The 27,643-nt window shown below is 50.2% G+C and overlaps 11 protein-coding genes and 2 non-coding genes across 13 annotated transcripts; 5 read left to right on the top strand and 8 right to left on the bottom strand.

Annotated features, from left to right (window-relative positions):
- Positions 1-5,481: 5,481 nt before the first annotated feature.
- Positions 5,482-8,335, bottom strand: VTN00DRAFT_3794 (uncharacterized protein; the record flags this gene model as incomplete). Its single annotated transcript, XM_069430150.1, has 9 exons — positions 5,482-5,498; positions 5,561-5,642; positions 5,728-5,814; positions 5,891-6,124; positions 6,848-7,077; positions 7,207-7,393; positions 7,449-7,474; positions 7,543-7,556; positions 8,211-8,335. 9 exons carry the CDS (start codon positions 8,333-8,335, stop codon positions 5,482-5,484), a joined length of 1,002 nt encoding a protein of 333 aa, XP_069289315.1.
- VTN00DRAFT_t83 lies at positions 6,586-6,657 on the bottom strand. The gene has a single exon. It is a non-coding gene; the product is annotated as a tRNA-Arg (tRNA).
- Positions 8,336-8,518: 183 nt separating the features above from the next.
- On the bottom strand, positions 8,519-9,937 carry VTN00DRAFT_3795 (uncharacterized protein; the record flags this gene model as incomplete). Its single annotated transcript, XM_069430151.1, has 2 exons — positions 8,519-9,297; positions 9,559-9,937. The coding sequence occupies 2 exons, from the start codon at positions 9,935-9,937 to the stop codon at positions 8,519-8,521; spliced, it is 1,158 nt and encodes a 385-aa protein (XP_069289316.1).
- A 497-nt stretch (positions 9,938-10,434) lies between these two features.
- VTN00DRAFT_3796 (uncharacterized protein) lies at positions 10,435-11,124 on the top strand (the record flags this gene model as incomplete). The annotated part of the gene is made up of 1 exon (XM_069430152.1): positions 10,435-11,124. The coding sequence occupies one exon, from the start codon at positions 10,435-10,437 to the stop codon at positions 11,122-11,124; it is 690 nt and encodes a 229-aa protein (XP_069289317.1).
- Positions 11,125-12,059: 935 nt separating this feature from the next.
- VTN00DRAFT_3797 (uncharacterized protein) lies at positions 12,060-15,773 on the bottom strand (the record flags this gene model as incomplete). Its single annotated transcript, XM_069430153.1, has 1 exon — positions 12,060-15,773. One exon carries the CDS (start codon positions 15,771-15,773, stop codon positions 12,060-12,062), a length of 3,714 nt encoding a protein of 1,237 aa, XP_069289318.1.
- Positions 15,774-16,563: 790 nt separating this feature from the next.
- Positions 16,564-17,706, bottom strand: VTN00DRAFT_3798 (uncharacterized protein; the record flags this gene model as incomplete). The annotated part of the gene is made up of 5 exons (XM_069430154.1): positions 16,564-16,600; positions 16,675-16,925; positions 16,983-17,218; positions 17,271-17,531; positions 17,583-17,706. 5 exons carry the CDS (start codon positions 17,704-17,706, stop codon positions 16,564-16,566), a joined length of 909 nt encoding a protein of 302 aa, XP_069289319.1.
- A 394-nt stretch (positions 17,707-18,100) lies between these two features.
- Positions 18,101-18,500, top strand: VTN00DRAFT_3799 (uncharacterized protein; the record flags this gene model as incomplete). The annotated part of the gene is made up of 2 exons (XM_069430155.1): positions 18,101-18,247; positions 18,306-18,500. 2 exons carry the CDS (start codon positions 18,101-18,103, stop codon positions 18,498-18,500), a joined length of 342 nt encoding a protein of 113 aa, XP_069289320.1.
- Positions 18,501-18,509: 9 nt separating this feature from the next.
- Positions 18,510-19,703, bottom strand: VTN00DRAFT_3800 (uncharacterized protein; the record flags this gene model as incomplete). The annotated part of the gene is made up of 1 exon (XM_069430158.1): positions 18,510-19,703. The coding sequence occupies one exon, from the start codon at positions 19,701-19,703 to the stop codon at positions 18,510-18,512; it is 1,194 nt and encodes a 397-aa protein (XP_069289321.1).
- Positions 19,704-19,857: 154 nt separating this feature from the next.
- VTN00DRAFT_3801 (uncharacterized protein) lies at positions 19,858-20,553 on the bottom strand (the record flags this gene model as incomplete). The annotated part of the gene is made up of 1 exon (XM_069430159.1): positions 19,858-20,553. The coding sequence occupies one exon, from the start codon at positions 20,551-20,553 to the stop codon at positions 19,858-19,860; it is 696 nt and encodes a 231-aa protein (XP_069289322.1).
- Positions 20,554-21,162: 609 nt separating this feature from the next.
- VTN00DRAFT_t57 lies at positions 21,163-21,233 on the top strand. The gene has a single exon. It is a non-coding gene; the product is annotated as a tRNA-Gly (tRNA).
- A 452-nt stretch (positions 21,234-21,685) lies between these two features.
- VTN00DRAFT_3802 (uncharacterized protein) lies at positions 21,686-23,128 on the top strand (the record flags this gene model as incomplete). The annotated part of the gene is made up of 1 exon (XM_069430160.1): positions 21,686-23,128. One exon carries the CDS (start codon positions 21,686-21,688, stop codon positions 23,126-23,128), a length of 1,443 nt encoding a protein of 480 aa, XP_069289323.1.
- Positions 23,129-24,451: 1,323 nt separating this feature from the next.
- VTN00DRAFT_3803 (uncharacterized protein) lies at positions 24,452-25,320 on the top strand (the record flags this gene model as incomplete). Its single annotated transcript, XM_069430161.1, has 2 exons — positions 24,452-24,644; positions 24,713-25,320. 2 exons carry the CDS (start codon positions 24,452-24,454, stop codon positions 25,318-25,320), a joined length of 801 nt encoding a protein of 266 aa, XP_069289324.1.
- A 384-nt stretch (positions 25,321-25,704) lies between these two features.
- On the bottom strand, positions 25,705-27,564 carry VTN00DRAFT_3804 (uncharacterized protein; the record flags this gene model as incomplete). Its single annotated transcript, XM_069430162.1, has 4 exons — positions 25,705-26,081; positions 26,150-27,189; positions 27,257-27,384; positions 27,451-27,564. The coding sequence occupies 4 exons, from the start codon at positions 27,562-27,564 to the stop codon at positions 25,705-25,707; spliced, it is 1,659 nt and encodes a 552-aa protein (XP_069289325.1).
- Between the last annotated feature and the right edge of the window lie 79 nt (positions 27,565-27,643).

The raw sequence follows: 27,643 nt of genomic DNA on the forward strand, positions 1-27,643 counted from the left end.
TCGAGGTTGGGGTTTTGCTTGAACGAGGCATGGCTTGCTTGCTCCAATGAGGGGATGACGTTCGTATGTAAGTTTCCTTTCCTGGACTGACCCTCCCGGGTGTCAACACTACTGCTACTCCTCCTGCAATCTGCGAGTTAACCTTAGATACCGAAATCGGCGAAAATCCTCCAACATGGACCAGACCGGAGAAGCCTCCAGACATATCCACGTTTCGTCCCTCCGGGGCTGATTGATTATCAATCCTCCGAGATCAGATCGTCTTGCACCATACAGAGCGGATATGATATGATAAGCCTTTGAGCAAGCAACGGCTCATACTACCTAATGTACATGTTATGTTACATGTATAACATACCCGGCCAGCTACTAGCTTATCTATCAGATAGAACAGGCATAGAGGCAGCAGAGGAGACGACAGGACAGGACACGATAGCGATTGACTCATGATAAGGCCACTCCCCATGCCACATCTCCTCTTCCATTGTCACTAATCTGCAAACAGTCAACTTATCCCGCGACCAGAGTCGCGCGGACTGTACTGTACCTTAGCTACCTGCCTATCGGCCTACCTAACTTACCTACTACCTATGGTAGCTATGGCAGCTATGGCAGCTACGTAGCCGTACAGTAGTACGACATGTAACTGTACATGTATGTGCAATGCACATCTCCCACGCCAGGTGAACTGTCCATTGCGTGCTTGGATGGATGTGATGGGATAGATACATACATCTGGCGTAGCAGTAGCAATGTTAGTTAGTTAGTCCATCTATGCCATTATTTATTATTATTATTATTATTAAATAAATTCCCATTCCCATTTCCCATAACCGCAGAACTATCTTATGGATGGATGGATGCATGCATGCATGATCCCTTTTCGAATCGGATAATTTAGTTTACTTTTTACTTAACTTGTTGGCGCAGCAAGCAAACAGAACGTGATCGAGTGACATGTACGTTGCCGATGATTATTGCGTAGTGCGACCTTGGGCTCAGGTATGTTAGGTTAGGTTAGGTTTAGTTGTTGCACTGGAGACTTGTACTGTAGATGAGGTACTTGTAGATACAGAAATCTGTAGGTGGAGGGACGGAGGAGAGAGGGAGCCCGGACTACTTACTTACTTAGTGGAAGTAAGTAGGTATGCTGGGAGATCTGCAGTGATGTTCCATGTGGAATGGAGTGGATTCTTGCTGTGAGTCACGCACACACTCTCTCTTACTTCAATGTTGCTTGTGCACTACACTATCTATCTGATTGTTATTATGCACAGGTGCTTAGGTACTTAAGATGACACCCTAGATAGACATAAGTAAATTTTTCAAGAATTTTGTTCAGATAGGCAAAAGTATCCACATACATCACTACCTGGTACTTTGTCCTTGGAAGAACCGCTAGGCCTCATCAGAGTGTGAGTTGTATGTGTGAAATATTTTTTCCCCCGTTTGCATGGTGGCCCATTCCATTTTCTCAAATATGCAAACATAAACATGGTCCTGTCCGATCTCAACCCCCGGGGTTAATTAGTCGCGTGGTGCTCCCGAACCGGGGCACCCCTTTTGCCGAGAGACGCAGCCTCCTGCGTATTTCCTATAATCATCTCGAGCTCTCTTCGGACGAGCACACCATAACAATGCCAAATACGCGTCGTCTTCTTCATAGGGAAATCACGTATTCAGCTGCTAGAAATGAGGAGGTCAATATTCTCCACCAACTGGGATACTACTCCCAGAGAGAGAGAGAGAGAGAGAAAGAGCAATTCTTCACACATATCTACTGCAATTGCGACTGGATAAAAGCTATAGTTACCTATCACCTGAATCTAAGCGACATGGCTGATGTGGAGGACTGGATCCATGGCAGCTTCAACGTTTAAACAAAAGGAGGGGTGCTCTCAAGCACATGGTTTGAAAAGCAGCATGATATCAAGTTATGGACCAACTTTTTTTTTGTGATCTTTCGCGGATTCTTCTGAGTGTCATCCGGATTCTATTTGCCAAGGATTGGGTCTTTCATTATTGACAATGATGGATTATTACAACTGACAAATCGACCGCTTTCGCTCGAGATTCAGGACTTGGAAAATGAGGGAATCCCAACAGGCATACCGCGAGACTTCACATATTCCACAGTTGACTCCTATGTGACAGACATCCTTGGCTTTCACGACAGTCGTCTTCGAAATCAGCCAAATGCAGTAAAAGATGTAGGCGACTGTATCTATCAGACATCAGCCCTGACCGCAATGCGCAAAGTTTTTCCATCATTTTTTGAGCGACGTTTCCGCCGCGGGCTTTGCCTTTACAGATTTGCATCGGAGCAATATTTTTTGTTGATGAAGACTGGCATATCACCTCTCTAGTGGATCTTGAATGGGCATGTTCTCAGCCAATTGAGATGATTCAAACTCCTACCTGGCTCGCAAGCAAGGCTGTGGATGAGATTGCTGAGGAGTCAGATGAGTACAATGACTTGCGGACCGAATTCATGGAACATCCTGTCAGCTGAAGAAGAGAAGGGACTCCGCTTGGCGGATAATAAATAAAGATGGTAGAGTACAGCTATCAGCAGTCATGAATCGGAGTTGGGAGGTGGGAACATTTTGGTATAACTCTCGCACCCGCTAGCCCTACTGGCCTCTTTGCAGTGTTTACAAGGCAGATCCAGCCTGGATTTCTTGAGGCACCTGGTGCTTTTGAGGAGATTACGCCATGGTTCTGGACACTGGATGTTAAGAGCATTGTGAAACGCAAACAATCAGACAGGAAAGACTATGACGATGTCTGGCTTTGACAAGCATTTGGCGATGTGTCCCCCCCCCTCGGGGATCAATATTTCCGTTATTGACAGACATCACTGATTAGTTCCTCTCCCGGAGTTCTTGAGAACCAGGGCTGATTGCTTGGATCCGGGACAGGTTACCTCAGGCGGCTGTCAAACATAAACTCCCGGCAAAGGTCCTCCACCCTGAGTCAGGAAGTGCTCCGTGAGCTGTCGAAACTAATCCATGGAAAAGCTCCGATTGTTGTGATAGACGGTCTCTCCGTCATCGCTCCACCGCAACAGGAATGACGCCGTTTCCAGCCGGGCCCTGGATTGTCCCGCACCGCGGAGGCTCAGAGACTCTCCTAGCGGGGAGAGGGAGCCGGAGATCATGTACCATGGGCCTCATTGGGCCAGTCTAGAGTGCGGTCTTTCGTCCAAGATAGTAAGAATCCTTTACTGCAGAGATTTTGACCTTCAAGGGGTCCCGATCTGCGCGCGCTGACCAGGTTGATGGGCTTCGTGGCACACCACTAGGTTATAGTGGTAATATTATTTGGCTGACACTATTCCAACTCCACGCAAGGTATCCCGCTAAAGCGTAGCTTGGCTGCTTGGAAGTTCGTGGCTTCACAGTGGGGCAGTGTCCACGTCGCTACGCTGCGATCCTGAATAGATTTCGAAAAAGAGTCCACCAAACTGAACAATCTGGAAGTCTTACAGTGCAGGATAGAAAGGAATGAATTCGTCTATGGTCATCTATGGTCATTGGTATCAGCTAGGGAAAACAGAAGAAGAATGAGACTAAAAATGAAGAGTTTAAAGGATGCAAACTTTCTATTAAAACCAGTCAGATCGTCCAGACAAGCAAGCCGCTATCGATCTCGGGTCGGCTCGGACCACCAATTGTGGAGTTATCATCTTCACAGGTTCAATCTTTGGCCTCCTCCCCGAGAACTGTGTGGTAACCGGTGATTTGGTTTGCCCTTATTTTGTTGAGATTTGCTACTGCGCAGAAGAGTGAATCTGAGATGCCAAGCTCCAAGACCCTCATAGACCGATGCCTTTCCGAGTCCTTTGTTGGGGGCTCGATCGGCAGCTATCGAAACTATCAGGTACCCGTCCAAGTTACCAACTACGGAGTAGGGGATCTATGATCGTGTGGAGTGCGCTGTTAAAAATTTGGAAGCCTGGGTTTCTGTTCACCTTCTCCGTAGGAGATTCTGTGGATATATTAGGAAGATGGTCTTTACCATCTATTCTTATGATGTTTAACTGGTCTCACTTGTCGTTGGAACATGATGGCAGCGAAATTCACGTAGTATGTGTACGGAGTACATAGGTTTGACCAGCCACGTCACTCTGAAAAAACCAACTTCTGCTAATCCATTTATCGATCTAGTTAAAAGCCACGCAAATCTCGGGAAGCTTCGTTCCAAATCACCGGAAAGGGCCGAAAGACATCTGCGTCGATCCTTCTCCACATTGCCTAAAAATGAAGCAAAAGGACTCCACAGTCTCCAAGCTGCGTATTTCGATCATCCATTCCTTTATCTCTGTCCATATGGCTATACTCCAAGTGTATTTATAAATCTTGATTTAGTAGACACTCAAGAAGGTCCTTCTCCACACGGTGCTCGGAAAACAAAGCCTTTTTGGACTTGTCTTACGCCACCTTGGTTCGTGTTTTTTCGGCAAACTGCTTCGAGCCCAAGTTGTCAATCGAAATATGAATACGTCTCTCTTTCCTTCTATTTCATACGAGTACTCGATTCTATATTCCACCATCCAGTAACATCGAAGCTCGTCATTGGCCATATATCAAGACGGGGTGAGGACCTATTCAACTTTACTGTGCTTGTCCGTCATACTAATTCTTACTCTTCAAGCATTTCAAGCTGCCTTCTGTCAGGCCCCCTGGCGACTTCTCTTCCCATGAGCCATTTCTTACGTCGTTTCAAAGGAGAAATGTATATAATCAACGGGACTTTCCTATGTTAAACCGAGATACTGCTGTCCGGGGAGATTAGAATAATGAATTAAAAATACAATATACAGACAGAGAACCGAGCTACAATAGGCTTCTCTACTCTCCCTCTAAGAGCAATCAAAGTCTTACTTGAAATCAATATAGCATGTTGAAAGGGTTTGCCCCCCCCCTAGATTTTCCTAGAGTATCCCACTCCCATTTACTCAAGCTTGCTGCCACCTCGCTTAAGAGTTCTCTTTTGGCCTAGGTGCTTATACCAAGCTCGTCAAGATAGATATCTACTCAGTCTCTAGGAATCGCGCAAGCATTCCATCCTGCTTCCATCTTCAGCTTTGTTAGCTTTAACAAACAGAAGCAGGATCTAAAGGTCAAACCACTTTCAACATACTGACTAGCCACTTGAGATGTTAAACATCTTTCTATTCTCTTTTAGCAGAAAATTGAAGCCATAGATCTTAATTGCCAAGTCTCTAACCAAGCGATTCCTGGTCATGATGGTCATGATGGGAAGCTTGCTGTGGTGTCTTCCTCAGCTACACTTAGAATAACAAGAATTTTTCTTGATACTCTAGACATACAATTCATCCCATAGATCTTTAATCTTCAATCTGCCCAGTCATCCAGATTTCTAGGACCGTAGCAGCAGTCTGTAGATTTGAGCAGATATTACAGGTTGCAGCATTGTAGTTAGTACAGTAAGTCCATATAGTCATTCACATGATAGTCATCTGAGCGCAAATTCTGGAGCCAGACTATCTATCAGCAAGTGACAAATACAGCATACGGTTGTAGAAAAGACTCACCATTGCGAGTACGCTTCCGCAGGGTGAGATCACGCTTCTCATTGTCGTACACGAAGGCGTTGAAGTACGGCAGCCGAGGAAGCTTCGAGGCGATATCGGTCCATGACACAGGATGCAATCGCCAACCCTCGCGCAGCACAGTCGTGAAGTCTAGCAACAGTTCTCACCTCTGGAATTTCATCCAGACTCCCGTCCGTGAACCGCAGGTACGACTTCTCAAGCCTCTTGTCCAGGAGCTTGTTCGCCTCGTCCGGCTGCCTACGTGCCAGTTGCCTACGTTTCCCGGACTCAATACTGGGACATAGATGATGCGTCACTAGGAGAACTTGCCCGAATAGATAGATAAATTCCCGAGCGGTCCACGTCAACATCATCATCATCTTCTTCTTCTTCCGGCCACGATTTCAGTATCCTGAACGGCTTCCGGATCGTCCGGGTGAAGATCTCGTTGTCCCGTTTCTGCTCTTCATCGGTTTCAAACCTCCCACGGGCCTCGATACCGTAAGGGTCAAGCAACATGACAAGATCAATCTGGCGGACGTAAGAGCGCCGCTGTGGTGAGCTCTGTATAGTTTGGTCGAACTCGTCCAGTCGCTCTGTTTGTTGTCAGGCACAAGGTGGAGAAAGGTATGGCGCTCAATAATCTGCTGCTATTCCCTGCTCACGCTGGCGTACCCTGCTAAAGGTCTATATTCCTGAGAGGTTCTTGGTCTGTATTCTTGAGGATGATTACCTGGGTAAGAGATCATCACCATCGAGGTGAGCTCCGGCGGGAGAGGATTTCCTACCATATCTAGGTAGTTCAGGGGAACTTTAGGGATTCTTAGGTAACTTTTCCTTGCTTTCTTAGATCTAGTGATAGGTGTTATGTCATAGGCCACTTGGCCACAAAAAAAGTCATGACATCCTAGTTGCACCTTAGCAGTGGACAGCATGTCCTATAAGATATTATGGTAATGGCTTGCTTACACCTCTCTTGGCTTGGGTAGTCCCAAATAAAGAAGGGGAAAGAGAAAACTTAAAAACGATCACGACGCGACTCGAACGCGCAATCTTCAGAGCCGAAATCTGACGCCTTACCATTAGGCCACGTGACCGTGTAATTATTTTATCTGTTTTACTTTCTTCCTCTGATGAGACGCTCTATTTTGGCGGTAGTCATTAACAGACAGCAGAGTCTAAGTTTCCCAGCCTTAGGACATTCCTTTAACATTCAATTCGGCCAGTATATAGATAGAGACTGGTTATATGCGTGCGGTTAAAGTGTCCCAGATCCAAGTGGCTTACTTGCATCAGGTCCTCCTCTGTACATGTGTCCGTTAGTGGAGGCTTGTCAACGGCCTGTGTCCACCATTCCGCTGCCTGGGTCAACCCGTCTGGATCCGCCTGCAGAGCCTGAATCTGCCAGCCGGTCACCTCCTGACTCGGTTCGGAAGACGCCCGATCAAGACTGATCCACCAACTCCTCCAGGGGCCCTGCGTTGATGCGAGTCTTGATCCGCGAATTCCACTGAGGGCTGTGGGTGTTGAAGATATTGGCCCGTCAGAATCCGACTCCAGTCCCCGTCTTCAATCGCGCGCCTCCGTCTCTCGCAGGGCCCCTGCCATCGCTGGCCTGCTCCAACCCAGGCGTCATAGCAATTGACTACTCTTGTCCTTCACATCCTCTTTCGATTCCTCCCCAACTCCCAGACGTCCATCGCCATGAGGTATGGATGGTTGAGCAAGTCCGTTCGCGCTTCGACGACCAGCTGGTTCAACCAGTCCCATCGCACGGCGATGGCCACCTGAGCGTCCCTGCGTTCTGCTTTCTCGGGCCAGTAGATAGATATCCTGCGTGTTAAAAGTCACGGTCCACATACAGCTCCTGGAGACATGCTAAGCCTACCCCTAGCTGCAACCCAGCCTCAAGTGCTGCAATTGTCATGGCATATTCCTGACGGCAATTATGTTGTAGGATCCAGATTGATTTCCCAACCTACAGCTCCAGTTTCGCCTGACAGGCATTCATTGTCAATTATCATGCTCCTTCGTCGCATTCCTGAGGCGAGGCTCCTGGTTACACAGGCCTGTTCACTGGTGGCTGTTCTTCCTCCGTGCTGTTTCCGATAGTTTCGCTGGTCTGGTCAGCCTGGCTGGCAACTCTCAGATGCATCTGCTGAAGAACCTCTTTCTGCGCTTCTCGGATCTTGGGACAGCTACCCATCATGGCCAAATGCTTGCCTTCACAGTTTCCACACTTCATGGGCATGTGTTGACATGCCATTCCTCACTTCACGGAGCATCCACTTGCCTTACAGGTGTGCTCGAGACCCTTGTGAGGTCCAGCACAGATGAAACACAGCGGCGGTCAGTCACCACATCCCTTGTAGTGACAATGTCCGATTCCGCAGCATCACGGGCAGACCGTTTCCGGGCCAAGCTCCCAAAAGTGCTCTGTACGGTATTGATTTCCTCCAAAGCGGATGCCGTCGACCAGCAATTTCTGGGCCTCCTCTCAGGATCCAACTGCGATTACAATCATTGGCCCTCTGGTTGCGCTTTCCCGGACAGCTTGCGGATTTCACAGCCAGGTGAGATTTCTCTTCAAGCGATAATTCATCCGAGTTCAATCTCTTCTTGAGCCAGCTCCAGCCCTTGGGTGAGGTACCGTTGCTTTGGCACACCAGGGACTTTGACCTGATGCCACTGCTCCAGCATCTCCATTGACACCACTGCCAGTTCTACCTGTTGAATTGCTGTGACAAGATCATCGGTGTAGCCGGGAAACAGCATGGTGCTGAGAGAGCCTTTCTCCAACAAGACGGATATGGCGCCTGTCACCGTGTATCCTGTGTCCACCGCCCGGACAAAGGTTGGAAACCCTTTCCTCGCCAGGCCACAGTTGATGGCCAGGATGATTTCTTCTTATGGTGCCTTTAAACCATCCACGCCTCCTTCTCATTGAAACAATAGTCATCAGCTGTCTTTGTCAGTCTCCCGAACTGGAGTCAACTTTGCTGGTTCAGACTTGTTATTTTGGGTGTCTACTCTCGCGCTTCGGTTGCATCTGGTGGTGACCACTTTCCAGTCTTTCTCTCCCGACTGAATGGCCGGCAACGCCGCTAAGGCGTATGTGTTCGCTCTCTTTACTGCCTGCGTTGGCGGCTTGGATGCTGTCGCATGATTGCCTGCTCTTGTGGTGATGTTTTCCTGTCTTGGTCCGTGCGCCTGGGCCTCAGATGTCTGTGTTGAGGCTCTTAGGGCCTGTTGACATGCTGTGATGATTTCGTTCCGTAACTTGTTGACTTCTCCTTCGAGATTTGCGATTCTCTGTAGATAGTGCTCCTCTCGTAGTTGCAGTTCCGCTTTCCAGTTGTTGACGGTCTCCGTTAGCTGCGCTCGTAGGAGCTCCAGTTCTCTTTGGTGCGCCAGTTGTAGGTCTTGGACCTGTAGTTCAATCGTTCTTCCTCCATCGTCTCTCGCAGCCTGGAATTGCTTCCCCAGGTCGGCCAGAGGCGGTATTCTGGCGTCTTGATACTTTGCCGCTCTTCTCCAGACGGCTCGTCGCTGTAGCTTCGCGATCCCATGGCGTTTCCCCGCCTGGATGACTGCTTCGCTGTCCACCACTGTCAGTACGCCTGGAGGCTCCTGATTCACTTCTTCTTGGCTTGATTCGTTCTCTTCGTTCTCGTCCGTTGCTATCTCCAGAGGGCTGAGACATTCCATCGGCTTGGGGTCAGGGTGTCTGGCAGTCCCTGTTGCTCAATCCATCGGTTCCAGTCGGCGCCCTCGTTGTTTGGCTCCCCGCTCGACGCGTGAACCACTCCACCACCATAGGGACCCGGAGGTTCCATGGTGGTTCTATAGGGCCTGGAGGCCTCTATGATCTATTTGACGCGATAAAATCACGTGTTTTCTGTAGTTACTGATTTTGATGTTCCCAGACCGCTTTCGTCGCTTTTCCCTGCAAGGAATTTGTCTCTTTTGCTTTATCTGATTGAAGCTTCTTGACTTGCTTCTCAAGTTTATAATCAGCCTGTTGCACTCAGAAATATATTTTTCCTTGTCCTCAATGACCTTCTGAAGCGTCTGCACCTGGTCTTGTGTCTTTTTGTGTTTGCTTTTCTCATTTTCATTAGCCTCGAACATTTCATTGATGGCTGTTTCCTTCTTTTCCTGCTTGTCCATCTCGTCCATGAGCTTAGCAATATCGTCATCTTTGGATTTCAGGTGGGCTTGTAACTTGATATTTTCATCATGGACCGCCAAGGTGACATCAAAGCCCGACGTAGAAGACAGAGTCTTGAGCTGAGCGAAAAAGGTTTTCACGGCTTGGGCATCAAGGCCATCCGAGAGGCCGGGTACTGACGGAGAGGGCAAGCTTTTAGGAGGCATGGCTAGCAGATCCTGGGAATCGGTAAGGGCAAAAAATTCTGATACTAAAGGGAGACAAAGAAATGTCGATCTGCCAGATAAGTCTATCCTAGAAGGATATTATTGCCATTTGAAATTGGCGTGTATAGAAAGCCCGATTTTGCGGCGCTCTTTTTGCCATTATGGACCCCCTCTCCAAGACTAGCCTCATCCCTTCGTTTCCGAGCTATCAGCGGAGATCAAGCAGAATGCACCGATGTGGCGTACCCCATCTGGCTACCACTAAAAAGAGAACTCGTTTCTACAATGATTCTACTCCCACCTTGGTACATATATACAAAGCTAGTTAGAGGGGTGCAAGAGCTACAAGGGTGCCTGCCTTCGGCGTCCAGGCGGCCATTGAAACATGCATCTGAGAGATACTGTATCACACGCACGGAACATTCAATGCGAACGCGAGTCATGGCAGTCTACAGATTGCCAATTGCACACAAGTGGCTCCTATGTTAACCTCGCTCATGATGATCTTCCTCATGGACTTTGGCGCCGAGCGATATGTCGAAGTTAAATATGGCGTCTGCAGGCAGGATCCGGAGTCTCTCGTGACTACCGCTGACGCAAATAAGGAGGTTCCTGAATCTCAACCCCTGAAGACGGAGACCATGGATTTTGAAGCACAGATGGATGAAATCACGATTGAGCGGTCCTCCCGGCAACAAATCAGTGCCTTCCTGGTTCTGGAATTTGGCGTCATCTTCCACTCGGTCATCATTGGCCTGAACCTGGGTGTTGCCGGCAAAGAATTCGCTACTCTGTACCCCATTTTGGTATTCCATCAGTCGTTTGAGGGCTTGGGTATTGGTGCTCGAATGTCCGCTATTCCTTTCGGGAAGAAAAGCTGGTTGCCTTGGTTTCTCTGCACGGCGTATTGGTTGACGACACCGATTTCGATTGCGATTGGCTTGGGCGTGCGGACACCATACAATCCTGGATCCTTCACTGCAAATGTGGTTTCCGGTGTGCCCAACTCCATCTCTGCGGGAATCCTTATCTATACCGGATTGGTGGAGCTGCTTGCTCGTGACTTCTTGTTTGATCCTCACCGCACCCAGGATAACAAACGTTTGATGTTCATGGTTTTGTCTCTTCTTCTGGGTACAGGTCTTATGGCACTGCTAGGTATGGGAGAAGGAGGCGGAACTCTATAAGATGATGATGATATTATTATTATGAGCTTGCTTGCTTGCTTGTTGAAAGAGGATTCTAACTGTTTATGCGAATGTGGAATAACATAGACACGCGAGAGGCTAGGCTTAATTGGGTAGGAGGGCATATCTTCCACACTAGGAAAGTGGGCTTGACTTAAAGGTGAATTCTGTCAAGACAGCGTGTTTGGTGACAGAACAACCAAGGACGCAATCATTGCTAGCAAGCTAGCGGCCCGGGCTCCCACCCGTCATTCATGCTCGTAAAGGACACCGGAATTATAAAGAGAGAGTTTCCTGACAAGTTCCTGTCCAATCAGCGCCTTCAAGAATGATGAGATCTAGATAGTAAGCGAACCATAGGTGTATGTGCGACGTACTTTTCGCCCCTCTCGCCAGAGGAAAACTCTACAGGGTATCTGTCAATCTTTCCGACCTTACTGCTTCAAGAATCAGGAATATCAACAAATCTCCGGTAAGGCGTACAAGAAGGATTTGAACGGTAGCAACAGTCCCGGGGTAAGACGCTCGTAATATGGAGAAGCAAATCCGTACCTTGGAGCGTACATTATATAATTAACTAGCAAGCATAATGAAGAATAAACCTCTAATTGGTTTTATTTAGGGCCTCTTGTCAAAGCTTGCGTTTGTCACACACGCATGCCATTGGCTAGGTCCATTCTTGACACCAGATATACTTGATTTTACAGCTCTTATATCAATTCTAAATTAGGCTTAGGAAGAGTATAGAATGGATAATAATCAAGCAATATCCCTATTTTTATCTAGAGACGCCGCTCTTCCTCACATAGCTTAGATCCTGCAATATCTCTTCCAAGTAGGATATATCCGTAGTTTAGAACATGGTTTCGGTGGGTATGATGTGCATCACCTAATACATGCATGTTGGGCGTCAAAGGGCATCCATCTTTATTCGCTCAAACCCCAAAATGGACGTAGGGCACCCAGAAGAGAGAGCAGTTGGGGTTTTGTTTGCGACGACGAGTGCCACTTGGTACTGCGTCTCTCTCCTTCTCTTCTCCTTCGGGGTCAGTTTTCTCTGCTGGCAAATGAATCTGTGGTAGACCAATCCCCTGCCTGTCGCAGCCTTGACCCTCACCATCACCGTACTCTCGTCCCTCGCCTGCCTGGTTCCTCCCGCCGTCACGAATCATCCGGGTGGCGCGATGAATCCCACGACAGACTGATTCGTCAGAAATGCCTTCCTGCCTTAGGGTCTCATACACAACGCGGGCCACGTCCACGCAATGTTGGTCCGAAACCTCCCAGAGAGACCCGATGACGTGCCGGAATCCTGCAAGCTGGCAGGCACTGATGAGGTGAACCTGCTCATCCGCCAGATCGTGAATTTTGTTTGCCCCGGTAGAGCAAGCAGAGAGGTAACCCAGGAAGGGAGCCGCTTCTTGAAGCCGGAATTTACGAAGTTGATTGACTGTCAAGCGCTTTGTCTCCCAGTCCTTGAGCAGCAAGCAACTGTTTTCGGGCTCTCGGGGATCTGAAAGCCCGTGGCCGGCAAAGTGGAATATTTTGCAGGTTTGTAGATGTTTGAGGACATCGTCGGTGCGCGTTAGTCCGTTTATGGTGGTGAGATTCATTAGGTCGCAGAGTGACTTTACCACGGCGGCTTCCTCGGCAGCGAAGGGAAGGGGGCTTTGATTTGGGGTTTCGGGCATGGAAATCACAAGAGCATTATTGGATGGACTGTGACTGGGAGCGTTGGTCGTTCTGTCAGAGCTTGATAGGCGGCTGTGAATAAGCGCTCTCACAGATAAGTTGTATGAGGACATGGCACGGTCTATGACTGTCTCACGGCTGTCCGGTCCATGAACGCCTGCACCATGGATGGGAAGATGAGTAAATCCACCAGTGGGTATCCACCATATTCGAGGCCAGTTGTCTCCAGTCGGGGGGTTTCTGATCCCCAGTTCCTCTAGTATTGGACGTGCAGCGACCGCCCACATCCACTCCAGGAGTGACAGCAACTGCCTTTGTGGCTGAAACGAAAAAGGGGCAGCAGCTCTCAGCCCTTCCGCTCTAATCTCCACTTCTTCCAGTGTCATCTGATGTAACTGGAGGGCCGTGATCTGATGGGGCTGGATGAGGATCGCGTCGCACCGATAATGACTGATGTTGATAACGACGATTGGCCCAGCACGGGCAGCAGCCATCATCTCGTCAGCCGTTGGGGGGAGAAGGAAGGCCGAGTAACCAGGCTGTTCACGAATTTCCTGGATAAGCGCGTTCAGCTTTGAGTGCAAGTACTGTCTGCGCATTGTACCACCCTGGGTCCATTCCTCATCGTAGAACCGCTTCTCAATCTCAGCGATATCCTGCGAGTAGGGATTGAAGTCCAATTCATCCCTAAGATATTCGAACTGCTTTGCCAGGTCAGGGTGCTTCTGGCTCAGGTCTGAGAGATTTGTCCGCATGTCCAACAGTAGACCTGCAGCCACCCCACGGCCAAGCTCCAGGAGCTCCAATGCACGGGACGGATCCCTTCGTGCATCAAGCGCTGCGGCGGCGGCCATCGAAGCAAGCCCGTAGAACTCCTGTAGCACATGCTGCTTGTCTACATCATCCAGGTATCTTGGGCTGGTGGTTGGTAGCAGTGCTACTGCTTCTTCCAAGATGTCTGCAGCTTCCTCATGCTTGGCATCCTCCTTGAGCGTGATGGCGAGTTTCCGGGCCAGCTTGATACGGAGAGAAGGTGCAGCGTTGCGACATTCCCAGCCCTCCTGGAAACACTGGAAGTATCTTTGCCGATCAGCTGCATCTTCTTTCAGCTGAAAGCGTTGCCACAACATTGAGCCGAGATTACTAAGCCGCTCAGCCCTATCAGCATGGTCGGGAGATGTGGACTGCAGTGCCTCACTCTGTAAGCAAATAGCACGATCGAGGTAGTGCACGTCCTGATACATCTTACATCTACCAGCAAGGGCTGTTGCAAGGCCCGCAAGATACGTTGACCTCTCCGGGTGGTCTGCCGGCGTGATGGCTATGGCACGTTCTCTGTAGCTGATGGCCTCTTTGATTTCACCCACATCACCATTGGTTTTGCCTCGTGTCTCGAGCCAGCTTGCCAAATTGCTCAGGACCCGCGAGCGCATAGAGTTGTCCGGAGACATAGAGTTCAGCGACTCGTAAGCCATTTCGATAGCACGGTCAAGCTCATTTCGCTGCTTGGTACGGTGGAAGACATTGGCATGGCAAGCTGCAAGGTTACACATCCAGCTCGATCGTTTGGGGTCCGTCGGAGGTGCTAGCTCCAAGGCCTTTTGGATAGCCTGCATGGCCCAAACAAGATCTGCCAGAGCCCCGGCATGTTCGAACCGTCGGAGAAGCCAACCGGCACTTTGAATGAGCCAGCTAGGGCGCTCCGGATGGTCAGTAGGTGTACTGTCCAAGACAAGCTCGGCTAGTCTGGCTGCGTGGTTGAGATCCTCTATATCGCCATTTCGCTGGAAGCGCCTGCCGAGGCATTTGGACATATTTACGATCAGCTGTGGTTTCTTCGAATCCCCTGCGCCTGTTTTCTGCATAGCAAGGTCCGTCAATTCGATCGCCCGGTCAAGGTCCACCGAATTATCGGTCCTTTCATAACGATTCAGAAGCAAATTCCCCAAATTTGCTAGTAGAGGAGCTTCATTAGAACGATCGGAAGCTAGATTCTTGACTGCCAGCTCACTATAGTGTATGGCACGAGCCAGGTCACCAGTCTCTTTACTTCGTTCGTATTTCAGCGCGAGGAATGGACCCAAATTATTCAACGCGACATGTCTATCGGCATGATCCGGCGGCATGCACGCAATCCATTTCTCCAAAAGCTCAATGGCCTCCTCGAGGTCTCGGTCGTTTGCCGTAGCCTGGAACCGTCTGCATAACCTGTTCCCGAGACCGATCCATAGTGCAGGGAGAAGGGCGCAATCTGCATGCAAGGGACTTATTGCAAGTCGAGAGGCCTCTATTGCCTGGTCCAGATCGCCTGAATTCCCTGTTCTGTCGTGTCGCATGCCGAGCCAGTCACTCAAGAGACCCAAAAGGCGCGCTCGGCCATGGTGCTCTGGCGCTGCGGTGTTGAGCACTTCCTCAATTAGGCGTATCGCCTCGCTCAAATCTCTCAAGCCGTCCCTCCAGGTTTTATTGTATCGCTCAACAAGCCATTTTGCGTAGCCGACTAGGAGCCCCGGTCTTTGGGGACGGTCTGGGGGCATAGCTTTGATGATATAGTCGACATATGCGATTGTCTCGTTAAGGTCGTGCAACGAGTTGGTTTGCCTGTACCTGACCCCGTTGAATAGATCCATCGCCTTTCCAGACGTGTCTTCGTCCACCAACTTATGCTGATGCGCTTCTGCCTTGCCGAAGATGAAAGCCATGATCCGTGAGGCCCGTATATTTTGGTCGGGATCAGTTGCTACCGCTGCCCATCCCTCTGCCTGTACATAAGCTCTCTCGGCCCATTCTGGAGAGCCAGTTCTTTCGAACAGCTGCAGACAGGTGAAAATGAATACTTGGATCTGAGATTCATCCGCTGGATCTCCGTGTAGCTCTGCGAAAGAGCTCAACTCATCGTCACTGAGGTCATGAAGGGTGGTGACCAACTCCTCGTCAATCTGAAAGAGGCTTGTCATTGTGGCCGCTATGCAATGGGTGACAATGGTGGAACGATTTCCCAGTGGTTGGATAGCTGATCTTGAGAATGACGGGAAGATGGAAGGAACTGACAACAATCGTGTTCAGCGACAGAAAAAGCCGCAGCTCGGAGCCTTGGGGACGTGTGTGAGATGTGACTGTGGCGCGTCTGACACCCAGAGCCTTGCGTAGCCAATCCAGCTGATCTGCACCTCTAGTACTATAGTTTGGTTCAAGGTGTGCAAACTTTTCGACTTGGCTTAATAGCTCAGTCGCTTGGTTGTAAGAGTACCATGGGTCGTCAGTCTCGAATATTGCTCTGGAATAGTATTCATAGGAGAGAATGCGCAGTGAAGGGAACTATATCAGAGTCTAGGCAGTAATGCCGCGCTGTAGTGGGAGAGACACTTATGGATGAGCCGATTATAACCCTGCTGCCTATTGAGTCCTCCGCTAAATTGCCCACGTATGTTAGTCTGGTCATCGAATATGTTAGGTCTCAGTTATTACAGTCTAAACCTATATTTGACAAGATATCAGGGAGAATGCCTTGGGCATGATTATCGATTGAATAAGACTACAGTCGGACAGATACGAAACAAATTAAAAAGGAGTATCATGACTAGGTGAGTAAGATGGTAAAAGGTTGGGCGCTTAAGACTGCGATTAGAGTGAATGTTGTTGTCAAGTAACCCTAACAAAGCGTATCAAGGCCCGAGGTATAAGACTGTTATGGGCGAAATAAAACCGAATCACTATTCTCATCTTTCTTTCATTGAGCTTGGGGCTTCAGTGGGTGATAAACACGGTCAGAACTGTGGCATAGCTGTACAGAAATGCTTGTTAGCAGACATCACACTGTATATGTGAACGGCGTCATCTCATCCGAGGCCCACGTACGCAGCTCCCGCGACAAATAATTCGACTGACTTTGCCCTAGTGATGCCCGACATAACGGCGATAAAAGCCGTCGTCGAAACCGTGATAACGATCAGCCGTGATACCCCACTATCAAGTGAGTTGCAGGCAAGGACGGGGACCAAAAGAAGAATAACAACCAGCAGGCCGAGCAGCGCTCGAGCCAGCTGCACTGTCAACGAGCCAGAAGGTATGTACACATTCGAGTCCTTTGATAGATAGTTACACCTGTCCTGCAGTTTACTGATCAGCTTGTTTCCAGACATGACATGTTGAAGGCATGGAGTTACCTTGTACAGCCCACCGCAATATTGTATCAATCTGTGCTCTACCCAATCTTCAATGTCCTTCAAAGTACTATCCTCAGGAGTGGCCAGGGTTAGCAGATCGTGATCGTTTTCCAGAAACTCGGTCTCTTCTCTAGCTATGCACGCATTGCCGTTGATCCAGTTCCGGAGACTCATCACGGCCCTTGGTGTGGCGTTATTGAACTGTAGGATCTGGGCGTTTCTTGCCAGAAGGTTGTCTTGGATCCACGTTAGCTCCAAGTACTGATGTATGGGACGCACCAGGCACACCATAGTCTGCAAGAGCGGGATCAATCTCGGAGAGAACGGCCTGGCGCTCAGCATTCCTATCCCGTCGACTGCTCCCCAGGAAGAGAGGTGCATTCTCCTCGCGGTCGATTGCATCGAGCCTCTTCTCCAGAATTGAAAGCTTGTCTTGCTTCAGGTGAAGGAGTCGAGCGCGCAGGGTGGTGAAACGTCGAGCGACGTGGAAGGAGGGGTCAGCACCGACCAGGGCTGAGAATCGCGGGTAACCCGCCGGGTAATCCTCGACTGTGCACTAACCAGTAAGTCTGGATACATATTCGATAACGAAAGGCATACTCGATTTGTATGGTGATGGCAATACTAGTTGGTTTTCAACATCATTCCGTGAAGGCCCTGGCCGGGTTAAGAGGAAACCCCTCACTCGATCCATACTGGAGAACTCGAGCGTCAGTGACCTCATCCACGGTAGCAGGCAGCGAGGGAGGCAGTGAGGGACAAAAGGACTACACAGGTGAAGGGTGGCGCTAGTAGTACATAGGTAGTTGCTGGGAATGTCGAGTCAATGAGGCATCGCCAGGGAATCCCTGCCCTGCGTTTGCCCGAGTGGTAGCTGGTGGTGGCAGTGTAGACCAGCGGCTAATCACACAACAGGGCTGGCAGTCTCATGCCCCAGCTCGAGCCTGAATAAATACAACTTGAACTTTCCTTTTGACGATGCGGCTGCTTTGAAGGCTTTTCGATTATGCTATAATAGTATTATGCCCCTACAGTAATTCCGCGGGCCTTGCTGGCAACACGATCTTGCTTGCTTGACTCGTCTTTGCAATCTAGACCAGCCCTGTAGAACGCGCAACATGGACTCCTTGGATCGGTGCGATTTCCTACCTGGCTTTGCCATTCTCGTCGGCCATGGTGCTGAACAAGATATTTACAGTGAAGAGAGCCCGGAGATTTCCTTTTGTGCCGAAGATGGCCGTGCTTTTGTCCGATCTTATGCTGACGTAAGTGACATTCCACGGTCGTCTGCATAGCATCTTACTAAGGCTCCTTCTCCTGTAGCAGGGCAAGTTCCGTGTTGGAGATCCGGTATTGTTGATCGTGCGTCAAACGGACGGGACGGTTTCCCATGAAGGCCCTTATCTGATAGAGACGGTGGCATCTGCGAAGACATATACACTCTGTCTGCCTTGTGGGCAGGCTGTCGGAGGAAGAAAGGCTGTGAAAGAAGAGCAGCTAAAACCTGCTAGCAAGTAGACTAGATATCTATTCGGGTAGCGTCGCTGGCTCATACAAATATTCTTGATTGGAAGGACAGAATGTGTGGACAATGAAGTTTCGCGTCGTCCAGTTGTCGTTTTCCTCTGCAGCATGTCGAATAGCATGGCTTAGCTGCGATAGTAGACCGTTCAGGAGATTGTGTTGCCCGCGGACATGGCGGCCAGGGGCGTCTGCTGTCATTGGTATCTCGGGCAACGACAAAGGCGCAAATGAGGTTGGCCGCTCAGTAACGAAGATTTTGATTACGTCCTCACATTGGCTCAAGCCTTTCTTCTGTAGCCATTCTGGCACTATCATTGACCAGTCGATGCACTCCTCCTCTCCAGGAGAGATGACAATATAATCACCTCCTCCGTCCAGAGATACGAGGTTGATTACTTTCCAGGACGGACACAGATCCAGCACTGCCAGATAAAGTGGCTTGGGGCCGAGATTACGGACCGTCAAGCTCAAACAATCACCATGAGTAAGTGTCAGAACGCCGTCATTTGTACGATCTTCCCACTTGGAGTTTAATAACGCCATTTCAAACGATGCCTCAAATGGGGCGCTTGGTGTCTTATTCTCAATTCCTTCAATGAACTTGAAGATCGCGATATGCTCCAACATATCAACTACCGTACCAACCGAATTGGGCTGGTTGCTAGGTATACTCGGTAGGGTAGCAATGCTCATGTGTGAAGCGTCTAGAATCCGATATCCATGATGCTTGTCGTGCTCAACCGCGAACAGACAGGCAGGGCCCTCTGTATCACCTCTAATGACGGAGAAGTGGTTCACGTGCATCATAGCGTCAAGCCACATCTGGGGATTCTCTATGGATTCTGTTAGTCGAATATAGACCTTGCACGAAGCCAGACGCGAAGTTGGCTTCGCCTGCCACCCTGTCTTGACCCCACTGACGGACACGTTCGGGTTAATCGCTACCAGCTCAGACGTGAGACCTCGCGCAACACTAACTTTAGCCCTGATTGACGTCCCAATACTTCGCCTGTCATCCCTTTGCAAATCATGGAGTGGAAAGAGAACATACTCCTCTTCCTCGCACACCCCATGTGCGTATCCCGCAGCCAGGCAAAGCTGATTGTCATGCTGTCTTCTATAGACAGCAAAAGACTCGGTATGCGCCACAGGTCCCGGGCAGTTAGAGAAGTAAAAGTGACCCTTCCCATATAGCATCGGATTCTGGTGCGTGCAATATGAATGGAACTGGACACACAAATGCTGGTACAGTGATTGGTGCGATATCTCGATCCCTGCCCTTCGCAGAGAATATAATGCTCGGCAAAGGAAGTAAGACAATGCCCCGTTGCGCTCTCCCCCCAGGCTGAGCTCATAAGCCCGTTCGTGAGGACCACAAGCCATCAGGATCAATCAACCATTTGGGCAGAATCCGAGCATCCCGGAGAGAGGAACTGCTTTGATCAATTCGACGACTTTCATGGCGCCATCCAGATGCCGTGCGGTCGAAGGCTAGGTCGTACAGTACGGATCTGATTGACGCGCCATCCGTATACCCGTGTCGAGGCATGCTCCCCGAGAAGCAGCAGTCGAGGACCATTGTGACCTGGAGTCCTCTTTTCACCATCCTGACCAGCATATGGGCAAGGTCTATGCCGCGGAAATAACTATGGCCTTGGACCTTGTCCACCAAGATCAAGGCAAAGTCGCCTTTGCTCTGATCACCGTTACTGTCAACGGGGAAACCGGGAATTTGTGTACCATGTCCGGAGTATTGGAGATACACGATATCTCCCTCCTTTGCGTGTTGAATAATTCGCTCAAGACCTGCGACGACATTCTCGTATGACGGCCATACTGCCTCCTCTTCTGTGGGATGAGAACCGTCCGGGTCGACTGGGTTACTCGCTGTGAATGTGGTGATGTCCACGGTATTTGAGATCGCCTCAAGACACCCTTGAATATTGCGAACGTCATTAACACATCCATGTAGACGGTTGTTCACATTCTTGTGGAAATTCACCCCAATCAATACTGCCCAATAGCATTGTGTGGAGTTCATTTCCATAGTAAATCACGCGGGAGGCCTATAAAGCCTCTTGTCAAACTGTGCGAACCTAGTAATCCGAAGGTATGATGATGAAAGCTCTGATTATTTGAATCTACCTAACTAACTGACTATATATCTCATGCGATTAGGGGTTAAGACCTTCCAAATATGGATATATCAAGCGATTCCGAAAGATATGATATATCGATGTGATATAAAGGGGTATTGCAAGGGTATAATAGCCAATCATGGGTATAGACAGTATGATTCCTCTATTGCAGGGATCATGACCTTCTGCAGATCCGAATCGGCGTTTGCTGACTAGGCTCATAGGCTTCTTGGCATACCACTAGGTTATAGTGGTAATATTCGGCTGACACCTCTAAACTAGCTCCGGCTGTAGAGGTGGAGAGTTGGCTGTATGCTGCTAGACGAGACCGTTAAGTCGGAAGCATTGGACAGGAACTTGGGCATTGGCCCTTTGTCGTCTCATGGGGCGGGGTAGCAGGGATTCTGGCAATCATGGAAATAGAAGTACTGCATGACCACATGAACTTAAGAAGGCCGAAAAGCGGACTATTTTTAGAGAGTTTCAACATTTGTGGGATAAATTCAGCGTCACGTGAAGCATCATTGGTCTAGTGGTAGAATTCATCGTTGCCATCGATGAGGCCCGCGTTCGATTCGCGGATGATGCATCGTGACAAAAAAAGCTGCTAATCGTGGTGGTTCATTCTTTTTTTCCTTTTTGTGCGGATAATACAAAAAAGTAACATTTTTAATAAGACGTAAATTTTGTCATTATGGTGAATGCAACTGTGGCTCTGACAAGGCTGGGTGAAGAGTTTTTGATTATTATTATCGGTGCGCTTTCTTATCGGACCTAACGGCCCAGCGGGGCGTTTCGGGTAACGCATATCTGGCGATAGGTGGGCTAATCAAACTGTGATATCATTCCCGGTTTCTTTCCCAAGAAAATATTTCGGATGCAACTACTTATCCATTGGTCCTTTAAATTAAAAAAAGACTTGAGATGCGATACCTAGAAACCTAGGTATCTGCATCTTTTCCGTTTTCGAGACCAGGTTCTGGGAAAATCTGAGAGCCGGAGGCGTCGTTCATCTGCGCACTTCGTCATATCAACAACCAAATGGCGGTCACGATAGCGCTGCAATACTTCCAGTCCGCAAACCCGGTGACATTGGCCGTCACCGTCCTCGCCGGCCTGCTCTGGATATGCATCTATCGCCTCTTCTTCCACCCTCTGTCCAGGGTCCCGGGGCCTCCTATCGCAGCATGCACGTCCCTGTGGCTGGCGTACCACACGTACATCGGGGACGAGTGCTCCGTCGTGCACGACCTGCATAGGAGATACGGTCCCGTGCTGCGAGTCGGTCCCCACGACGTCGACATCTCGGACGGTGCGGCCATCGAGCCGATCTACCTGGACCGGGGCGGGTTCCAGAAGTCGCGCGCCTACGCCAAGTTCGACATCGACGGGCATCCGACGATCTTCTCGACCCTGACGACGGCGGAGAGGGCGAATCGTGCCAAAGCCGTCGTGCCGCTGTTCTCGACGGCGTCGATCCGCAACTCGAGTGATGTCCTCGCCAGGGTCGTGGATGATTTCGTGGCCCGGTTGCAGCGCGAGGCGAAGACGGGGAAGCCGGTCAATGTGTTGAATCTGACGAGATCGATGGCTGTGGATGCGGTGTCGTCGTATCTCTTCCAGCAGAACTACGGCGGAATCGCGGAGAACACGAGCGAGATGTCTGCCTCCGCGTTCGTGGATACCTATGTGGGTGTCGGTGCCTTTTTCAATATCCCTGGGAGGATCGGAGACGTTGTGATGCATGTCTTTGATTATCTGACTGCCAATGAACATACCGCGAAATCATTCAAGGCAGTCGATGATTACGTCCACAAGCTGATATGCTCCGCGGCTCCGGGGAGCTACCCGAGCCGTCTTCTCGAGCGCTCAGTCGCCAAGGACCAGACGACGATCGAGTGCAAGGATCTGATTTTCGCCGGGTCCGACAGCACGGGCATGAACACGGCCACGATACTGTGGTTCCTCTCTCGGGACCCCGAGAGATACGCGCGCCTCCGGCAGGAAGTGCTGGAGAGGAAGGAGAAAGGCGAAGACGTCGCAGCCGGTCCGTACCTCCGGGGTGTCGTTCGCGAAGGACTGAGACTCTCCTGGGCCAACCCGATCCGACTCCCCCGTGTGGTCCCCGAAGGCGGATGGTCCTTTCAAGGCTACGACTTCCCGCCAGGGACCAACGTCGGAGTCAGCTCCTGGGAGCTGCACCAGGACGAGCAAGTCTTTCCCGAAGCAGACAAGTTCCGCCCGGAGAGATGGCTCAAACCGACGGACGAGATGCTGCGCAACTTCTTCGCCTTCGGGAAGGGCAATCGGGCCTGCATCGCGCAGAACCTGGGATCCGCGGAGCTGACGCTCGCGACGCAGAAGATTGTCGAGGCGGATGCTCTGAAGGGGGCGAGGGCCCTGCAGGACAAGATTGAGATCTATGAGTGGTTTAATTCGAGGGTCAAGGGCGAAAGGATTGAGCTGGTTTGGGAGCTGTCGTAACGGCCTTGAATGGATTGTCTGATCTGATGTGATCGCCAGCAGCGGGTTGGCTGCCACTAAGAGCTGCTGGGTTCTAGGGGTAGTCCTAACTAAGCCTCGGGTAGGGCTTAGGGGCCTTCTTAACTAAACTTTAGCTAAACTGTCACCGTGCAGTGACAGCCTTATGTATGATTGCCCTCCACACCGCATGCAGGAGGCAGCGCGCATGAGCAAGAGAACCTCGGAGTCTGCACCCCGGAAGGAGAGAGGCGAGGGCGCAAGGTAATTAGAATCCTAGTTTGCTAACAAGCCTTTGAGGGCGCTCTATCCGTCGAGCCACAAGATGGGTTCGCTCCAGTTGACTCAAGAAAGAACCCACTTAACCATTTCCCCCGTCAATACCAAGTATTCAATGGATCACAAATAACCGAATTCGATAACCAATTCCACAGTTTCGTAATCCCCACAGATATCAGTACGTATATGTCCTACATCAGCAGTAGTACAATGTCTCTTCACACAACAGACGTCAGATAATCGAGGCCAAGAAAATCCCTTATCTAAACCAAACCCCGACGACTCTCACTCACCATCCTTTTTCGTCTCGATATGTTAAATTAGCTCCATCGACAACGTTTGACTCAATTTTAACTGTGGAGTACTCATTTCCACGCGTCAACGTTCCAAGCGGAGCTGAGCTATAGTAATAGTATAGCCTTATCGCCCGCCCATTCGGGTCTATCCGAAAATGGCAGGCAGGAAGTATGGATTGGGGCGGGGATGGCTTCATGCTTCATTTTTTTTTCCCGACACGGCACAGATCGATCAATTCGTTGCACAAAGAGCCTTTTCATGAACATAGTAAGTCGAATTCTGTTTAATTGTCAAGTCCGCAATTGACGACAAAAAAAAATAAAATAAAACCGAACAGAAATCACGATCACCAAAGCCCTTACGCATCTCGGGAGCTCTCCGAAGCCTGACTTTGACTCACGGCTAAGTGGAGCCAGAACGCGGCCAGCCTGGGCCGTTTGATCGAATCTCGAACCATCAAGAGTTTAGGTAGGAGTCAAAGCGCGATGACGTGCCCGGGCTAATTTATCGAAAAAAAAAAGAGATAAACGGAGAAAAGGTGCCATAAAGTCAATATGTTTTCCTCGGACCAGGGGAATTGGGTTTTTTCGCGGGCGCTCTTTTAGTTAAAAGAACAGTTGTCAGTCGCCACTCAGCCTGCAGCTGCAGGCTGAATCACAATTGCATTTCATCCATTGAGGCCAGGAGCTTCATTTTTTTCATCGCAGTGATTGGATCACTTCTCAATTAAAAAAAAAAAAAAAAGTCGACATGCCAGAAAAGCCAGACGTCGAGGCCAACGAGCCCGAGGCGCGCGCGCCGTCTGGGAAGATCGCGAAGCTGTGGAACGAGGTCGTCGACCCCATTCACGCGGAATTTATATTCCTAACGTGCTGCCTCGTCACGGGGCTGTGCGACGGCAGCGCGTACAATGCCTGGAGCTGTTTCATTTCGATGCAGACAGGTATGTTCCAACTCACCGCTTGGTGCCTCGGTTCAGTTTCTCCGATAGGTAAACTAACGCGACGACAGGAAACACCATCTTCCTCGGCCTGGGCGCCTCGAACCTCCCCCACGGCAAAGCCTTCGGCTGGCTCAAATCCCTAACGTCCATCTGCTCCTTCTTCGTCGGCGCCTTCACCTTCTCCTCGACCACGCGCCGCCTGGGCCCCCGCAAGCGCGGCACCCTCTTCTGCACGTTCCTCGTCCAGTGCGTCTTCATCGTCATCGCGGCGGGCCTGATCCAGGGGGACCTGATCCCGCACCGGGCGATCGATGCCTCCCTGACTGGGGGAAAGCTCTTCCTCGAGCTGATCCCGTTATCGTTGCTAGCGTTCCAGTTCGGGGGCCAGATGGCGGCCAGTCGGTTGATGGGGTTCAATGAGATCCCGACGGTCGTGTTGACCAGTGTGTATTATGATATCGCGTCGGATCCGGCGCTGACGGATGGGGTGACGAAGAATGTGAAGAGGAATCGGAGGATTGGGGCTGTGACGGCTATTCTGGTCGGGGCGATTGCGGCGGGTTGGTTGAGTCGGAGTCAGGCGGAGATGCAGTCTTCGTTGTGGATCTCGGCGTTTTTGAAGTTCTGTATTGCGGTAGGGTGGTGGTTTTGGTGGCCGGCGGAGGGGAGCAAGTGAGTGTGAACTGTTATAACAGTTCGAGTAATAGGGAGGAGGAGGAGGAGCAGAGATATGCATGGACGGAGTAACTTACATGATACATAGACTTTTTGCATTTACGGGGGTGGCACTAAGTATATAGACCATTATACACGATATATTTCTGCTAGATAGTTATACAAACTAGAGTTTAATGTTATATAATCCAAGCTCCACAAGTACATAGCAAATTCCAACATTGTCGATTCTTAGGAGGTTTGCCGAGACACAACTTGTTTAGTGCAATTGATGGAGTGCTTCCTCGGGGATTTCTTCGACAGTGTATGCTACATGAGGAATGTACATACAGCTGTGCATATATACTCTACCTATGTTCAGACATCACCAGAAATTACTTTAGTTTTATTCCCTATAATGACCCGCCGTCCTCACTCTCGCCTCCTCCAAACATTCCCTCGTCAACTCCGCATCCCTCGGAATAAGTCTCACTTGGAAATCCTTCGGGATCGCCACCAGCGCCGTCTTTAACCGGTTGTACTCGACATAATCCGTGTTGGGCGGCTCCGTCTCGCTCGCCACGATCCGGAAAGATGAGATGATCCGGACGAGCGCCGTGTACAGCAGTCGATGGGCGATATACTGTCCGGAACATCCACGCGCTCCTGCGCCGAAGCTGAGGTGGTTCAGGCCGACAGATGGTTTTTCAATCGGTGGATCAAGGGATTCGAGCCAGCGTTCTGGGTCAAATTTGCCTGCGGAGGGACCGAAGTGGTCTACGTCTGCAGGGAGGTATTAGCCTGCAGTTCTGTTGCAGATGTGATGCTGAAGAGAGTAACAAGAGCATTACCATGGTTTGCTGCCTGCGCATTGATCAAGACCATGGTCTTGGGCGGTATCCGGGCACCGTTCCAGGTGATCTCAGTCGCCGTCTTCCTAGGGAGACTCATCGCACTGACCGTATAATACCTCCCTGCTTCTTTGATGATGGCGTTGATATACGGGACCTTCTCTTCCTGGTAGCTACTCGTCCAAGCCTGTCTGACATCCGGATAATAGCGCTTGATATCTTCGTACGCCCGTTCCTGCCACACCTGTCCCTCAGGCGTAGAGAGCGAGCCAATGCACGCCGTGAGCGTCCCCGGGATGGTCTCGAACCCTCCGGACACAAGGGACAGACAGATCGAACTGACCTCGACACCCGTGAGCTTTGCCTCCTCATCTTTTAGAATGGCCGCAGAGATGCAAGGCTTATCGGTCCCCTTGCGGATCATATTACGGACTTTCTCCAGCAGGACATTGAGATACGCATCCCTTCTCGCGCGAAGCTCCTTCGACCGCGCCGTCTTCCTGTTATTCGGCAGGTACCGCAGGATGGGGACGTAGTCCTGATAATTCTCCGACGCGGACCGCAGCAGGGAGATCGCAGACCCGACGTGCAGAATCTCACGGAGTAATTCATCATACACCTCATCCATCCGAATCCCATAACAAAGCGTCAGAGTCGTGTTCAGCGCATAACGCTGAATAAACGGCCGTACATTGATCTCATCCCGATCCCCATCCCCATCCCCACTATTCCGGAACAGATCCCTCACGACGCAGTAACTCTCTAGATCGAACGTGGGGCGGTGATTTCTCAGCGCTGCGCGTCCCAGCGTCGCGCCTGCGGCTCTGCGCTTCCTCTTGCAGCTCTCGTCCCAGGGTGAGGAGCCGATCGTGAATCCCTGAGTGGAGGAGATCACGCCGTGGAAGGTGTATAATGTGGGACGGTCGATCAGTGCTGTTTGATATTGTGGTCCGAGGAGGATCTTGCAGCAGTCGTCGAAGGAGTTGATGACTATGGCGCGGGTGTTTCCCAGGCGGAGCTGGAAGGTGGAGGAGTTGTACCTGCATATGTATGTACATTTCAGTAAATTTTAAATTTTACTTGTATAGATGTCTGGGTTGGATTTACTTTCGCCACCATCTCTCGCATACGCTTGCATGGTCGTCACCCAGCTGGGGCAGGTGTCCGAAGAATGGGACGGCCCCGGGGATTTCGTCCAGTCCTTTTATGTATGGGATGTCGGTGGACGTGGACCACTATATGATTGGAGAGTGAGCAAATGGTATCGTTCAAGTATAAATGAGACTGAATGGTGGAAGTACCCTGTAAATGAGATATGCAAAAATGACCATAGCTAAATATATAACGTAGCTTCGAGGAACAACCCCGAAAAGCTGGTTGACCTGGAGCTTTGCATCGGACACAACAGAGTCCATGATGGCGGAACAGCTAGTGCGTGTCTGGTAGTGACAAGTGAGAGGGAATATCTCTATTATGAATCTTCCCGATTGAGAG

This window comes from Thermoascus crustaceus (assembly GCF_041956765.1).
Source record: "Thermoascus crustaceus strain CBS 181.67 unplaced genomic scaffold VTN00scaffold_2, whole genome shotgun sequence".
Classification (NCBI taxonomy): domain Eukaryota; kingdom Fungi; phylum Ascomycota; class Eurotiomycetes; order Eurotiales; family Thermoascaceae; genus Thermoascus; species Thermoascus crustaceus.